This window comes from Anopheles moucheti, chromosome 3 (assembly GCF_943734755.1).
Source record: "Anopheles moucheti chromosome 3, idAnoMoucSN_F20_07, whole genome shotgun sequence".
In the NCBI taxonomy this organism is placed as follows: domain Eukaryota; kingdom Metazoa; phylum Arthropoda; class Insecta; order Diptera; family Culicidae; genus Anopheles; species Anopheles moucheti.
The window spans coordinates 6,765,079-6,781,281 of NC_069141.1; the positions used below are offsets into that span (position 1 = coordinate 6,765,079).

Here is a 16,203-nt window from a genome sequence, read left to right on the forward strand (position 1 = left end):
AAGCTCGGATACCAGGAAAGCATCCAACGCAGGAGGATGCTTTTTCCGTGTCAATCGAGACAGAAAACTCGCCAAAAATGACCAGTTTTTCAAGCTCCTGATACCAGGAGAGAATCCAACGCAGGTGTTCTGTCTTCCTCGGCGGTGTATCTTAAACATACCATGAGTCCAACCCTCTTCACCCCGTGGAAACAGGATCGGGTACTGTAGTGGATACATCATCTGGTTGGTCTCATACACTGGGCTTAAGAATCCTGTAGCATGATAGCGTCAGAAACAAACATGAACCACCTCACCTGCTGTCGGTGCGTTGTTCCGGCACTGGTCAATAGCTGGTAGGGTCGGCCCAGCGGCGGATCAAACGGTAGGCGGAGTAGACCCCATCTTACTACGCCAATGTCCGCTCGCCCAGCCCCCCCCCCTCCCCATCCTTCATCGTTTCAACAAGACTTTCAACACTTTCAACAAGAACAACGAGTTCTTTGATAGAACATGCAGTTTCTTACTACAAATTTATTACAGCAATTATAATAATTTAGAAAAAAAAACATCATCATCGAACTCACTGATTTCGTACAGCATAAATGTCACCAACATAATCCGAATTACGCCAAACAGACCAACTTCTCGTTCTGAAGATAAGCCAACTGATTGCGGAGTGAACGGATCTGCAACTGCGCATCGTCGAAGCTCGCCGACAGCACCTTTATCTGGGTGTGCATCTCACGCAATGCCTGCTCACGGTTCCCGATGGTGAAGGATGCTTCCGCACGGCACTGAGCCAGCTCACTTTCAAGCTGACTATACTTCTTTTGAGCCACTTCTCGTTCCCTCTCCACACGCTGATTGGCACGCTCTATAATCTTTGCACTCTCGGTTCGCAGCTCATCCAGCTCACGTTGCCAACGAAGTGCTTCCTCTTCCGCCAGATGCTTTTCTTTCACGGCTCCACTCAATCGCTCTTGCACCTGCTCCAGCTCTGTTTGGGATTGCTGCAGCGCTTGCTTCACTTCACTGTCTTTCGCAACATGGACTTGCTGTAGTCGCTCCTCCAGTACCTTCACCTGTCGTAACGACCGCTCCAGCTCGGCAAACAACGTTTCATTCGATTGTTTAAGCTTTTCGTTGTTGGCCTGCTCGTCTTCCAACATACGCGGATAGGGCGTAAGGTGACGTAGTTTATCCTGGAATTTTCGCTTAATCTGCTCGATTTCGAAGTTGATCTGCTTCTCCACGCGCCGATTCGTCACCTCTAGCTTGCCCATCTGCAGACGTTGCTCCTCAACCTGCTGCTGGGCCGCCAGATACCGCGCCCGGTATTCGTCAAGCTGGTTGGCTTGTTCACGGATGAGCACTCGAAACTCATCCTGTTCGTCCAGCAACTCGATACAGCGCTTCTTCAGCACTTCACGCTCAGTGTCTTCGGGCGACGGATCTTCCGGACCGGCCTGCACTTTTGCAAGCCGCTCGCAAAGTTGTCGACATTCCGAGGTCTTCTTGGTGTACTCTGTTAGTAGCATCGCGTACTGCTTCTGGGCTTCCGCATCTTTCGAACATACTAAGGGACAAGAATCGCGTCTTGAAGATGCGTCATCTAGCATGCAAACCGGCGGTCTTTCCGCACCGCCAGCGGTTTGCTGACAAGACACGGATTGCTTCGAAGGACTCTTACCACACGCAGGAGCGGATGATTTCATGCAGGATGCCGGCAGTGTACACTCTGTCTCTCCCATCGGGCCCAACTCCTTCTGGATGGAGTGTAACGCCTTTTCCATCTCTTCCAAGTTTTGTCCCAGTGTTTCGGTGTTGGTGCGATAAAACTCCAACCGATGCATCATGTCCGTTTCGCAGAACCGTGGCGTTATCGGAGCAACAGCTTTCGGATGTCGATCCAGTATTGCATCGTTGTCACGGCGCACTTTGTGCACATCCGCCGACAACCGATCGAGCCGACTCTGCAATATCTCAATGACGCGGTCACGATTCATAAGCTCCTTCTCGAACCGTTCCACCATCTTCGGGTCGTGACAATCGCTCGTGCCACCGACTTGCTCGTCCGAGCTGAGCGCTGACAGGGTCGAATCCAACGAAAAGCGCTTCTCTTCACCCACCGGCACGGAACCTATCGTCCACGGATTGACACAGTACTCATCCAGCTTGTCCGGGCAGAGTGGTATCGATTGCCACTGGTTACCTTCCTGCCGCATTTCTGTAATCACATCCATCAGCAGCTTTTGCTGCAGTTCGGCCTCCTTCTTCAGACGATTGCGCAGAAAGGCAAGCTCCTCACGATCGCAGTCCGCCTTCGGTTTCATGGCTTCCTTTTCGCGGATCTTCCGTTTCAACTCCACCATAAAGTTGTTCTGACGGTCCAGCTTTTGCTTTAACTTTGCCAAACGTTTCGACTGCTGTATGGCGTCAACCGAGCGCTGCCCATCAATTGGTGGTGGGCTGAGCTCCGGCTCACCACTGGGAACGGTTGGCATTTGGCCGATTATCGATGCCAGCAGATCGGTCGCATGTTGTTGAGCGAACGAGGTGGTTGAAGCATGCGCACTCATCCTCAGTTTTTGTTGCTTCAATCAGAGAATTTAGATGCCTTCTAGCAGAACTAGCCAAATGTGTGTTCTTCAAACCGTTTCGATGTACGAAAAACTAACTGTCTTAATCAGCTTGTGCGACAAAACAGGACTACTAGATGGAAAAGTGAACAAACGCTTTAACATAGCACACGGCAAGATGAAACGGATGACTTGATCTGATACAACTCAGCCCATCGAATCGATCAACCATTGACGTGAATGTTATTTCATTTTATTGAGACTACGGACATTTCGCTTACTTTTCTTTTCTATTTCTGCTGTCGTTAGTCGGCCTACCGACATGTTATACAAAATATTACCCAGCATACAGGAATTTATGCTTCGAAACGGACGTAAACAGGGAAAGGGTTTCCATCCTCTGAATGGTGAACGATTTACCTCTTTGTTTTCTCGTTTTTGTTTTTGTTGTTGCGATTGTTCGTTTTGGTTTTGTTTTCTTACATACTGCCTTACTTTATAATTATCTACATCATCCTTTGCTCGCTAAGGTTTTACCACATTGTGGATTTAGTGTGTGTGTGTGTGTGTGTGTTTTTAGTTTCTTAATCAATTTATTCTACGCATTTATGTATACTTCTGCTAACTTTCGCACTCCCCTTTCTATTGGGTTCATCGATTTATGGACACACACACACACACACTGGGCTGGTAGGAGTCAAGCTTATAGCTACTGTCCGCCAAATGGGAAACCAGGGAACCAAGTAAATCTTCCCGCTCTGGCACGAACAACGTAAACATTAGTTACTAAACGCAAAGCATCGCGGGACGATCGGGTCGGTAAAATGCATAAATTGTGTGTTATAGCGTGGAGCTGCACTGTGATTGCAGCTGCAAAGAGCAACATATTCTTGTTTTTAACAATAATTGCGAGTGCTGTGTGCTTCGAGATCAAAATTCGCCCACCCCATCCAATTCTTCCTCCCTCGAGGATAGCCCGACCCGCACCGGTGCGAATGTGTAGATCGATCTCTTGCTGGTAAACATTCGGTATCACGTTTTGGTTCACGGTAGCTTAGGATATTTTAGAACTGCGCTTAACCAAGTACACTGTAAGCATACGTTACTGCCACTACTAAACGGATCATCAACTAAATCTAAAGCTTGTTAAGTAATCGCTGTATTGCACTCGTTCATCCCTTGATCACTCGTGTGCGCTTTGGTACGTACGCACGAAATACACACACAAACATTCAAACATACACCCGCACGCATAATACAGATGAAAATCATTCGAAATGGCTTACTTACGGACATAATGGTGTGCAACTGCATCAGGAAAACGCACAATGGTGTGCACATGTCTTTTTTGTGGCGCGGAAAATCCCAACAAACGGAAGGCTTCATCCACATGAACACATGCCTCTTACACTTCTGCGAGATCAACCTTGGCAAATCTTCTCAACACAATGACACACAACGCACACACACACATATTGTATAGAGTAGAACGTTACAAGCTAATGTACAAATTTCCTAACCAGACCTATAACCGGTTCTAAACTAACTGGATAACGCATTGTAAATAGAGTAAAGTTATAAAAAAGATCTTACTCCATCAATATAATCAAACGCTAGCAACCCCAAAAATCCAAACAAACAAAAAACGGAAGCGATTTGTTATTTTACGTTCACTGAGATTACGGAAGAAAAAATCCGTTACATCATAGATAGGAAAAAATAAAAAAAGCATTCGTCTATTGGTCTGAATTCAAACGCCTGTAACCCTGTGGCGTTACTGCACGCAAGTATAGATAGATTTTGAAACATGTAACACGTTTCCATCACTTAATCACTTAACAGATCAACAGACTCGTCGAGACGATCAATATCATAGTGTGAGTAAAGAGGTTTTTGTTTTGTGCTACAAAACAGATTTGCAATTTGACTAATTGTTACACGGCTAAGTTCGATACATAACACAAACGAGCTCATTACTTTCCCCTCGTTCCGTAACGTAACGTATATTCCTTTAGAAAGGAAATGATGCACTAATACCTGATGTTGTTGGACGTTACATTGAACGCTCAATCCAACCGATTTTACTAATTGCGATTTTGCAAAGCAACAAAACTAAACAAACGAAATCTATGAACAATGAATTCGACTAAATGATGCGCAAAAGGTCCCTGTGTGCGTGTTTGGCTCACGCTAATTGAGTGTTGTCAGATTTCTGGTTCTTCTCGCTTTCCTAGATTTACTGTCGATCACGGTTCGGTGCCAGCGGTTGCAGCGGAACCTGTTCGTGGTGCACTTCGATAAAGGGTTGCCGTTCCGCCAGCGGTCCGACCACATCCGCCGGTTCGCCTCGATGCAGGTGTTGCTGTTGCTGCTGCTGCTGCTGCTGCTGATCATAATAATGTAGAGGATGTTGTCGTGGCGAGGCATGACAAACGCTTCCACCACCAGGTGAACTGCGGCGACGATGATGACCACTGCCTGCCGCACGCGAATGGGACGGATAGCTGCCACCCGACGTCCGCCTCATAACGATCAGTGCGGACGCAAGCGCTAGCGTTATTTGGGACTTTTGCTTACCGGGCAACCGCACGAAGACCGTCCCGACGGCCGCATAGTTGTCCGCCGTCGGCTCTAATGCTATGGGACCTATATCCTGTTGATGATGTTGCTGATGCTGCTGCTGATGATGATGTTGGTGATGGTGGTGATGATGGTGACCGTGCGCATTGGTGGCATTACTACCGGTACTGCCGGTGGAATGTTTGGAAGTTCGGCCACGTCTACGATGCGGTGCCGGTGTGATGGTACCCTCCGATGGACCCTCCAGGGAAAGATTCACACGACCGAAGGGCCGTTTGGCCATGTGCAGCATCTCAACCACGTGACGTCTACGGGCCCGGCGCATATCCGCCGCCTGTTTCGCTTTCCACGCCAGCACGCAGATGGCGAGAAACAGGAAGAAGCACGAGAAAAACACGGAGAAAAACACAAACAGATGGATGTGGAGCTGATCCTGGCGGAAAAATACGAGCCCATAGCTGGCGGTCGAACCGGGCCGTGCCCGTAGCGCAATGTAAAACTTTGTCTGCCCCAGTGCGTGCACCGTGTGAGGCAGCGTGACGACCAGCCTGTTTTTTAGGCCAAACACTCGAAGCAGCGATTTGCACATGTGCAGCGTTTGGTACGTGATTAGATCGTGCGCTTTGTGATCGATTACGTAGAAACCGTCGTTCAGGAGACCACCGCAGACGGGGGAATTTTTCTCGCCTGTTAGCGGTACATCCGACGGTTGGATGTTGAGTGGGTACATATCCTCGACCGGTGAAGCTTCGGCCGATATTGGGCGTATTGTGATACGATGCTGAAACCAAACATATCTACTGTCCAGCATTATGTCATGGTGACCCGTCGTAACGTTATTCTGCACAATGAACGACTCGTCCGTAGGGCTCATGTAGAAGTCCAGCTCACCCTGCGTCACGTCCACTATAAAACGGATGTCGACGTTCATGTACCGTGGCTGAATGACGAAAAACACCGTCTGGCCCGGTTTTAGAGGTTGTGGTTTGATTTTACATTCATCTGGAAAAATAAAACAAATAAAGAGTTGAATGAATAATTTTATTGGATGATTGACTACGCATTTCTATTCTGGTGATCCACAATTCCACAAGATTTATGAATCCACTAAGATTCATAAAGCCTCGAAGATGTGTGAACCGTGTAAGATGTATGAATCCTCAAAAAATCATGAATGATGTGCTAAGATCCATTAACGATTTAAATTACTCTTCACTAAGGATTTATATGAATGACTCTTAATTAAACATTCATATGCATGACTCCTCACTATGGATTTATGTGAATGACTCACACAAACACTAACACGCTTTACTTACCGATCGTTTTGGCATCGAAACACATGCGCGACTCGACCGTGATGTGCTTATAGCACTGATGTCCATTGTTCGGATGGCCCGAGTAGGAGTCCCGACATTTCGTACACTGCAACGACCAGCAGTTGAACGCGTGGTTCTTTCCCTTCGACGAGCATGTATTGTCACTCTCGGTATTATTGCCACAGTTACACTTCTCGCCCGTCATCGGATCACACATGTCGCCATGCCCGTTACACTCACACGGTGAACACGCCTTTCCCGGTGTGGCCGATTTGCGGAAGTATCCCGGCACACATGTCTCGCACTCATCGCCATCGGTATAGTTCCCACACCCGAGACAGATAGCGTCCCCGGTCGGGCCCTCCGTCACCAGCTGTTTCAACTCCTGCCGGGACATGTTCCGCATCGTCGCTTCCTGGTCCCGTGCAATGCAAAGATCCGTCTGGCCGTTACAGTACTGCACGCACGGTACACACGACCCACTGTTGCGTGGATCGCCAACATAAAACGGTAAACATTTGTCACACTGGGGGCCCATCGTATTGTTGTGGCACTGACCGCAACGATCCAGCTGATCCGCACCGGAACAGTTCGAGTGTCCATTGCACTGACACTGGATGCTACAGTTCGCACCAACGTAACCAAAATCACACCGGCATACATCCGGCTCCGTACAAGCGCCGCGCACGCAACCTTGGCTGCACACTGGCATGCACATGCCTCCACCACCTAGACTCGAAGAGTTGTACCCCGGGGCACACACGCACTCGTATCCGTGTAGGTGATCGACACAGTGCTGCGACTTGGCGTTGCAATTGTGATGCCCATTGATGCACTCGTTCTCCGGCGGGCACTTGAAGTAGTTCCAGCCGAACGGTTCCGTTGCATTGGCAGGTGTTTTGCTGCGCGTTTGATAGATTGCCGCACAGGTGGATCCCGCCGGATGGTTGGCGGGACCATCGACCGAACCCTCCGTACACACGCCGTCACCATCCGTACCATTCTTGGAGCACCATCCACAGTAAGCATGACGAAGACAGCTAGAGCACTGGGTAAAGCTCGCACACGGTTCCGGACAGTGCTGTGGATCGTTCGGACGCACCACCAACCCACAGATGCCACCGGAACAGTATAACGGTTGGAACGTCGGCGAAATACACTCATTCAGCTGCGTCGACCAAAGACACTCCGACGGCCGGCTGGAATGTTTAACACACTGTTTGCAATTCTTGTACGCGCTGCAAGGCAGCGGACAGATCACGAGCCGTGTATCATTTTTCGCTTCCGCCTCTTCCGCCGCAGTCATTTCCCGGCACCGGTACCGCTGTCCGCCCTGCTCCTGCTCCCAACTGCAACCAGGCAGTGCGGAACAGCTTGCACAATCGTCTACCGTACAACCCCGCCCCGATAGACCCGGACACTCGTCCTGTGTGATCAGTGCAGTATGATTGCCGGTACATCCATTGTTGGCGCCACAATCTGCCGATCGTTCGATACAGCTTACCATCGGATGACACTCCGGGCACCACTTACAGGGTGATTCGATCTCCCCATGCAACGGGTAGCTGGCCAAACACGTGGTACAAGTTTTGAACGACGCACATGCTCTCCGACCAATCCACTCACCATCACAAGAAGTCCCACTGTTGAACGAGATCGTTCCATTATACCCTTCACAGGCGTGATACGAACTTCCAGCCGAATAGCAATGCGAAGGCGCTTCTCCTGGGATGCCTTTAACCGAACAGTAGCTGCAGCCAGAATATTGACGGCACTGATACTTCGAACTGCTCCACAGATCGCACATGTCCTCCGGCATATCGATGCGCGTTACCCGACAATGATTACTACCATCCCATCCAGCTACTACGTAGATAGAACCACCTTCCGGATCTTGGGCCATCGCTTGCGCGTACGTATACCCGTAGCTGCCACCCACCTTCTGCGCATCCTTCGCCAACCGGATCCACTGGTTGCACCGATACACGTACGCAACCATCATCTCATCAGCGGACAGCGAAACTGTACCGTTCCCGACTGCGCGTCCACCAAACACCAGCATGTAGTGTTCGGTAGCGACCGCCGAATGAAGATATCGTGCCGATGGCACATAATCCACACCGTGATAGATAAACGATGGTAACTCCGTCCAGCGGCGCGTCGTAATGCTAAATGCGTATAGCTGCTTCGATACGCTCGATTCACTACCATTCTGCAGCTTACGAACACCACCGTACACGTATACGGCCGCACTCGGTGCATGGTAGACGGCCGTGTGGCCATAAATGCCACCCGGAGATGATCCGTGAGTCGCTACCATCGTCCAGCTGGCCGTAACGAGATTAAACAACCAAACGAACCCTTGCAAACCGCGGCCGATGGTGTAGCCTCCGATCAGCAGCAGTAACTCTTCGCGTCCCACTGCCGTTAGTGTGTGACCGGCCAGGGCCGGTGGACGGGTTTCGTTATGTGGCACTACCAAACTCCACCGCTGCGTCTGCAAACCAAACTGCCACAGATCATCCAGTGTGCCGTTGCGTGAAAGGCCACCGTACACGAAGATTGCTTGTCGACTGCCGATGATTTCTGCTGCATGATAGTAACGACCCTGCGGCATACGATCCTCCGGGCTGGAATCAACCGTCACCTGAAGTGGAAGTGATTTTGAATACGCTTTCTGTCGCAATCGATCATGCACCTAACTTACCTGCATCCAGGTGTTGTTCTTTGTGTCGAACTGGCGTATATCGTTCAGTGGTCCGTGCGAGAGTGAGTAGCCGCCAAACATCCACAGCGATCCGCGACGATCTGCCACTAGCGAATGCCCGAACCGTGGCAGCGTTTTTCGCAGATGCTCGAAACTATCCGATACCAGATACGAATTGAACAGTTCCGTAAATACCACCCAGGACGGGTTAACTGCAATCGAACAATCGTCCCCTCCATAACCGGGAGCACATATACACCGGCCGTACGCAATGTCACAAGTGCCCCGTTTGTGCTCCTCATTACAATCGGACGGACATATTCGCATCATGCAGCGTGGACCAGTGAAACCTTTCGGACAAACACAACGTCCATCGTCCGAGCAAAGGTGCGGACGTTGGCAGCTGGCTGCGGCACAGCTTAACACCGAGTAGATCGCGTTGAATCCCTGCTCAGCGGACGGGCCCTTCTTGAAATGTACCGTCAAATGTCCCGAACGTGCTTCCGCTATCCAAGAACCGCGATCCTCCTTGCAGAATACTGCGATCAGTTGCTTCTGTTGCGCGACACCCGTCAGATCGGGCAGTCCGTCATACACGTACACTGCATTTTCACCGCACGTCACATTCATCTGATCTTTCTCTATCTCAATCTGTATGATCGCGTTACGAAGCTCGGTCGATAAGGTACCTACAGCTCCACCACTCCCTCCTCCACCTCCACCTCCTCCTCGTCCCTGGGGACTTACGATCCAAAGACATTCGCGTGTCTCCTGTCCACTCCAACTGGACCGATACGACTGAAACGAACCGAGTCCTTGCGTGCCAACCTGCGTTAATACACCCCGAGAGGCACACTGGTGATAGCACTGGCCGCCATCTTTTGGATCGCCGTAAAAGTTACGATTACACATCTCGCACCGTAACCCCTCGGTGTAGTCCTGGCAATAACATTCACCCGTCTTCGCATCGCAAATACCAAGCGCCACATTACCGTGACCATTGCAATCACATCGCTGGCAGCCTGCGTCGGTCGTTGCGTTGCCGAAGCTGCCCGGACTGCAACGCTCGCAAAATTCGCCCTCCGTCCAGTTCAAACACTGATCACACCGTCCAACACCCTGCAGACACGTGGAATGGTTATTGCACGCACAGTTCACACTGCAATCCACCCCAGTCCAGCCAAGATCGCAAACGCACCGGAAGTCGGGTGCACCGGAACAATGTCCATGGACGCAGGTTTCGTAACACGTTTGGCGGCAGTAGCGCACGCCATCGCCAAAGAATCCTTTGCGGCATTTGCAGCTATAAGAACCATGCGTATTGCTACACTCCGCCTGTTCGTGACAGTCGTGCAGCCGCAGCTCACACTCATCCACATCCGGACATTGCGCGTATGCCCAGCTCGTCCGGACCGGTTCCTCCGTCACGTTTGCCGTTCCCAGCAGCAGCAGGCTTCCCTTGCCACACAATCCCTGCGTCGAGCGATTAAAGTCACCCTGCATGCACACACCGTTGATCGGATTGTCCGTATCGTAACACCAACCACAGCTCAGCGATCTCAGACAAAACGAACAATTCTGATAGCTCGCGCACGATTTACACTGCTGCACCATTGGCACGCTCGTGCCGTCCTGTTCTATTACCGGTGCTGCAGTGATCGGAAGTGTCTGATCGAGCCACTCGCGGCACATACCGAACTGATACTCGCTAGTGTACACCGAGAAGGAAAAGCACTGGCTGGTCGCTTCACACCACACGCACCGACCACGATCGTTCAGACAAGCGGAACAATCCGTCCGCAGGTAGCAGGGTATTGGGCATTGTTCGAGCGTTCGTACCGCCACTTCCGAGCGTCCACGCCTCGCGCAGGTTGCATCCTCCGTCCACCATTCGCACTGATTCCCGGAGTGACCGATGCATTGCTCACAGGAGACAAAGTTCGAACAGTTCGAACAGTGTGCCGGTTGGATGGTTAGATAGCGCCAGTTCGCACCTCGACGGCACGCGTCTGATTCGCTCACTTTGCGCGATAAGCAACCGTTGGTTAACTCACACCAGCCGCAGAACGAGTCCGAAAGACACTCCAGACAGTTACCGTACGATCCGCAGTCCGTTCCGTTCGAGTACGGTTCTAGGAATTCGAATGTAAACGCCTGCAGTACTCCACCGTAGAAGTGTTGCAGGTTCATTTTACTCAAATCTGGATGATGTCCATGATGGTGGTGATGATGGCCGGAACCTCCATAATATCCGCCAACACGACTATTTCGCTGAGCCTGAAAGTCCACCAATATGTTCGCACGATCCGCCCACTTTACCATCCCGCAGAAGCTTTCGTTCGCGGTGATGTTTGTGGACACCATCGTTTCCATAATTAGACTATTAAGCGACGTATTGTTCGGTGAGGGATCTCCTTTACGACCTGGCTGCGACGATACCTGCACGGTGCGAAGTATTGCATCGGCATGACTAACGCACGCCTGAAGCAACGCCATCGATTGGTCCGTCATGGGTGGAAATCGAATAAAGCCAAGCAGTCGGGCTACGACCTGCCCACCAAGTTGCTGTTCCGTCGGCGTGTTTGTTGGAGGTGACGTAAAGTCTGCCATGGTGGCGTTTACGATCATCACCGCATCAGGCATGGATATGTTCATCGGATGAAGATACTTCAGAAACGTCAACCCGGGACGCTTATCTTGCGAAGTACATTCGTTCGGTTTCGTAACTTCCGTGCCTTTCGTACCCCACCATCCAGGCTTCTGGGAAGGTGTATCTTCTCCACAAACTCCATAATTATCGTCCTTATGGTGGCAGCGAGCATTCTGCACACACCAGGTGCACCGATCCAGTCCCAGTTTGTGTGCAATCGATTGAATGTGTTGCAAATGATTTCCCGCTTTGCCACTAGCTTCTCCATCTTCGTCCAGCGTTGATGTACCGTGTACCAGACACGAATGGCAATCGCCCAGCACAGAGCATATGCCTTTGCAGCGCGTCGTTTGCAGGTTAGTCGTACAGTTTGCTCCTATCGTTCGTCCATAGCACACACTATCGGCCGAACACCAACCACACTCCAAATCAGCCAAACATTCGTTAAACGATGTATGCCGCGGGCATGCCGCTTCCGGTGCAAACGTCACATCATCGTGCACCACCAGCATGAGCGGTAGCGTGTAAGCGAGCAGATCACCATTCACATTCCCATGGTAACCGCCAACGACGAGCAGTGTGTTGCCTTTCCGCACAGCAGCCGCATGTGCAAACACACCCTGTTTCTTTGGATACCGATATCTACTGCCCGGTCCCGGTCCAAGCACCTCCGGATTAATCCAGCTGTGACATCCCAAATGATACAGATACATCTGATTATCGTAGCAAATTTCCTCTTTGTTGTGCTTGTGCGAGTAACCACCGAAAACGATCAGATAGTTGCCGATAATGTTCGTCGTGTGAAAAGCTCGTTCGCGCGGCGCATATCCATCGTGCAGCGCCGTTCGAGGGTATTGCAACTCTGCCCAGTGTTTGTGGTCAAGCTGAAAGGCAAACATTCGATCGGAAAGGCGCGAAAAACGGGCCACGTTCGCTAGTAAACCACCGTACACGATGAGTGAGTTCGTTGACCGCTGGTAGGAGGTCGTATGAGCAACCATACGCACATCTAGCGACTTCCCGCCACGCGGTACCACTTCCTCCCAACGATCTGCATCCGCCGCGTCCGGGATGAGCTTTATCCGGAACAGTTTCGACGAGAACTCACCGTCCTCAATTGCACCGCCGAACACATACAGAAATTCCCCGGCAAGTGTGAGCGTGTGGCGTGTGAGTGCTGGTGGTCGTATTTCCGATTCCGTAGCACGCTCGAACCAAGTACCGCCGTTGTGCGATACATTGTACAGCCACAAATCGTTTGTCAACTCGCCATTTGTTCCAAGCTTTCCTCCGAAGATTACGAATCCATCATCGACGGCAGATGCCGCATGTCCATAGCGTCCGGTCGGACGTGTTCCATTGGAAAGTCCGTCACCGTATCCAATACCGGTTCGATTGTCCGATAGTGTGTATATGACGTTACTCAAGAAATTCGGTTCCCGGGACAATCGTTCAGATTCCTCCTCCAGAAACTGTGTCCTACGGAGATACTTTTCTTCCTCGGAAGACGGCTCGGTGTAGTTCTGGTCGATGCGAATTCCCCACTCATCCTCCCAGTGGTTTCTGTCGAACCGGAAGACATAAATACTGTCGAACACTTCGTTTAGGTTGTATCCGCCAAAGACGTACAGCGCATCAGCTGGTTCATAGTATACGGCTGTATGTGCCGCCCGTGGCGGTAATCCATTTTTTGAGTTGGAAATCCAGTGCCACTCCTTTGGAGCAGGTTTGGAACGATGGAGACCACACGCTTGTCCTACATAATCCTGCAATGGAACAAAGCTAGGTTATAGTTTTTCCTTCGATTTAATAGTAAATTCTGCCCTAACCTTTGAGCATTCACAGCGATCACTGGAACACGACCCCCGGCTAACTGTCGCTCCACAGCGGTCCGGACACGCGTCTAAACTACAATCGGCTCCGATCCATCCCCGATCACAAACGCACGTATGGTCGACGCATCGACCATTCCCAGTGCAATTGTTGGGACAGTTTGTAACAGAAAACTCTGCCCGAAAGCCATCCATCACGTAGTTGGTGTCGCTGTACAGCAAAATCAGCATCTACGGGTACAGAAATTATGCTATTAAACCACACAATTGCCGCATAATCATCGTGGAAGCAACACTTACACTACCGGAGCTAGCGATCACGTGCTGTGGTTCCGTATTGCCACTGAAACTACCCAACAATGGTGACCGGAACGAGTCACCATCGTAGATGAAGATGTAATCGTACGAACACTCGGTTCCCATGCTACGAAATTTGAGCGTTATAAATTGACTATCATTTAGCGCCCTTATCAACCATTCGCAGTGAGAATCCTGAAGAGTAAAAAAACATAAAGCGTGCCATTCTATTAGTTCATAATTAAGCGAGATTTAATTAGTTTGCATTACCTGTGTATAATTAAACCCAGCAGGGCCATCGCTAATTTCACCGTACGGTTGCGTGAGGATACGTCGTGTTTTATCGCACGATTGTCTTGTTTGCGTTTTGGCCAGCGTTAATCCGACCTGCACGTACGGTAGTACCAGCTGCAGCAACACCAACCACACCAGCGTATGCATTTTCCACCTAATCCGGTACGGAGCCATCGTTGTGCCGCCATGTATTTGAAACTTTTTTCCGCAGTTGCTATCACCACCGAGCGCCTGCTTAGACGCTTGTTGTTTGTGCAAGGCTGAGACGAAGAGGCGGCAACGTTGTCTACCGTAAGTGCAGTTGGTTTGCGACGACAATAATTGGTTCATCTCCATCAGATGGTATTGTCGTCGTGACTAATTACGGTCTAACCCACCCAAACCGTTTGCCCTCTGCAGCATCCGGGATGACTTCGCATGGGAAGGTTTTCGTTGCCTTTGCGTGTAGTTGCGCTTTTTGCTCACACAAATCATTAATTTCATAAACGAATGTAGCTACCCCGTAGCAGTTGCTCGGACTATGTGAAGCCACCTTGCATTTAATATCTCTTGTCCAGCTTGCTGCGTTTCATTATGATGATTTGCTTACAATTTTTTGCTTTCTACAATGCATAAATTTTTCGTTTACGCTACAAGCATCAGGAAGACCTAATATACTGTGCCCATATGCAGTCGGTGGGACATTTAGAAGCGGGAGCAAATATACATTCCGTTGCAGGCACTGATGCATCGGCACACTTTGCTAGCGTCCATCTCGGAGGGAGGATAATATTGTTGATAAGTTGCTAGCACCCAGAGTAGTAATAGTAGTTGTTGTTATGCATTAGGGTAACATCAAACCAAATGCCTCCTTCCTCTCTGCACCAAGGCGAGTGTTCTTATCAAAGTTCCTGGTAACTATTGGAGCTGGAGCTGGAAGCTGGACGTAAATAAACACCCACTTATTCCACACAATACGCACGCATCAGAATGCGACACAAATTTTCACCTACGGCAACATCATAGCTGTGTACCTTCATGACCTGCTCACTTCCGGCCGGGATATTACATACAGACACACGAACACTAGCTTACTTTACTGCACTGATATGTACACGGATTTGGTTCCGATTTAGACGCACCGTAGCGTCCATTTAATGATTAATTTTGCTCAAGAAAACACCATTTCTGCCAGACACCAAATCTACAACAACCACCCTCTGTGTGGGAGAGGAACCTTTTCTTTCGAGGGGTGGCTGTGAAGCTGTCAAATAAGAAACAAACCATGCTGAAGCTCTAGCTACACTGAAGACGAGAGCGAGTGAAATTGTGTGTGGAGTAAATATAAGCTTAGCTTGGCTTGGTTAATCATTTTATATCGCAGTATTATATGCAACCTTTCCATAAAAACTTAAATTTTAACACTTTCTGTAGTTTTGCAACTGTATTTATTTTTCCAAAACAGTCACATCTAGACGCTGCTTCATCACACACCGGATCGATTTACATCTGTCAGGCAGACTTGATGTCTACAGGGCCGTGTGTGTACCGTGCTTAATAATTTTAATGTTTGTTGCGATAAGTGTGTGCGATAAGAACCTACCCTAGCAGAAAGCAATTTACTGAAAGACTTTGAGCACAGTTTAATCAGTTGTAATAAAAAATCACTCCACGTTGGAAAATGTGTGCTTCCTATGGCAGCCGAACTTGCAACGGAACCAAATCAATCTACAGCTGCTAAAGCAACCGGACGGATTTGTTCCGGACAGGAACAGAAGGTGCTCGGTGCGGTTTTATCCCCTTTTTTGGGGATTAAAGAGTGTTAAGTGATGCTCTCTGATAAAAATTAGCAAAGCATTGAATCATTCGCGCCTGATTAACCAACGAAAGAGCTCTCGAATTGCGTACAGTTCATCTCATCCCGTCGTAGGATGAATGTTGAACTGCGCGATTTCGAAATTAGTGATTCCGAAACCGAGCTGCT

General features: G+C 49.7%; 3 protein-coding genes across 3 annotated transcripts in view; 1 reads left to right on the plus strand and 2 right to left on the minus strand.

Annotated features, from left to right (window-relative positions):
* The window catches only part of LOC128305888 (nucleolar protein 4), a 289,274-nt gene that overhangs the window by 62,977 nt on the left and 210,094 nt on the right, over positions 1–16,203 (plus strand). The window lies entirely within an intron of this gene.
* On the minus strand, positions 558–2,565 carry LOC128305265 (ankycorbin). The gene has a single exon (XM_053042635.1). It carries the CDS (start codon positions 2,559–2,561, stop codon positions 606–608), a length of 1,956 nt encoding a protein of 651 aa, XP_052898595.1. The 5' UTR covers positions 2,562–2,565; the 3' UTR covers positions 558–605.
* On the minus strand, positions 4,796–14,576 carry LOC128305255 (multiple epidermal growth factor-like domains protein 8). Its single transcript, XM_053042623.1, has 6 exons — positions 14,217–14,576; positions 13,950–14,141; positions 13,647–13,880; positions 9,168–13,583; positions 6,461–9,107; positions 4,796–6,143 (listed from the first exon to the last, which is right to left on the minus strand). Exons 1-6 carry the CDS (start codon positions 14,574–14,576, stop codon positions 4,798–4,800), a joined length of 9,195 nt encoding a protein of 3,064 aa, XP_052898583.1. The 3' UTR covers positions 4,796–4,797.

What these genes read in the sequence shown, in the direction of transcription:
- LOC128305265 (XM_053042635.1), bottom strand. Translation starts at nt 2,561, where the DNA reads ATGAGTGCGCATGCTTCAACCACCTCGTTCGCTCAACAACATGCGACC.
- LOC128305255 (XM_053042623.1), bottom strand. Translation starts at nt 14,576, where the DNA reads ATGGAGATGAACCAATTATTGTCGTCGCAAACCAACTGCACTTACGGT. An exon ending in ATCGCTGTGAATGCTCAAAG is followed by an intron (nt 13,584 to 13,646) that starts GTTAGGGCAGAA and finishes GTTCCATTGCAG; the next exon opens with GATTATGTAGGACAAGCGTG. An exon ending in TTTCGATGCCAAAACGATCG is followed by an intron (nt 6,144 to 6,460) that starts GTAAGTAAAGCG and finishes TTATTTTTCCAG; the next exon opens with ATGAATGTAAAATCAAACCA.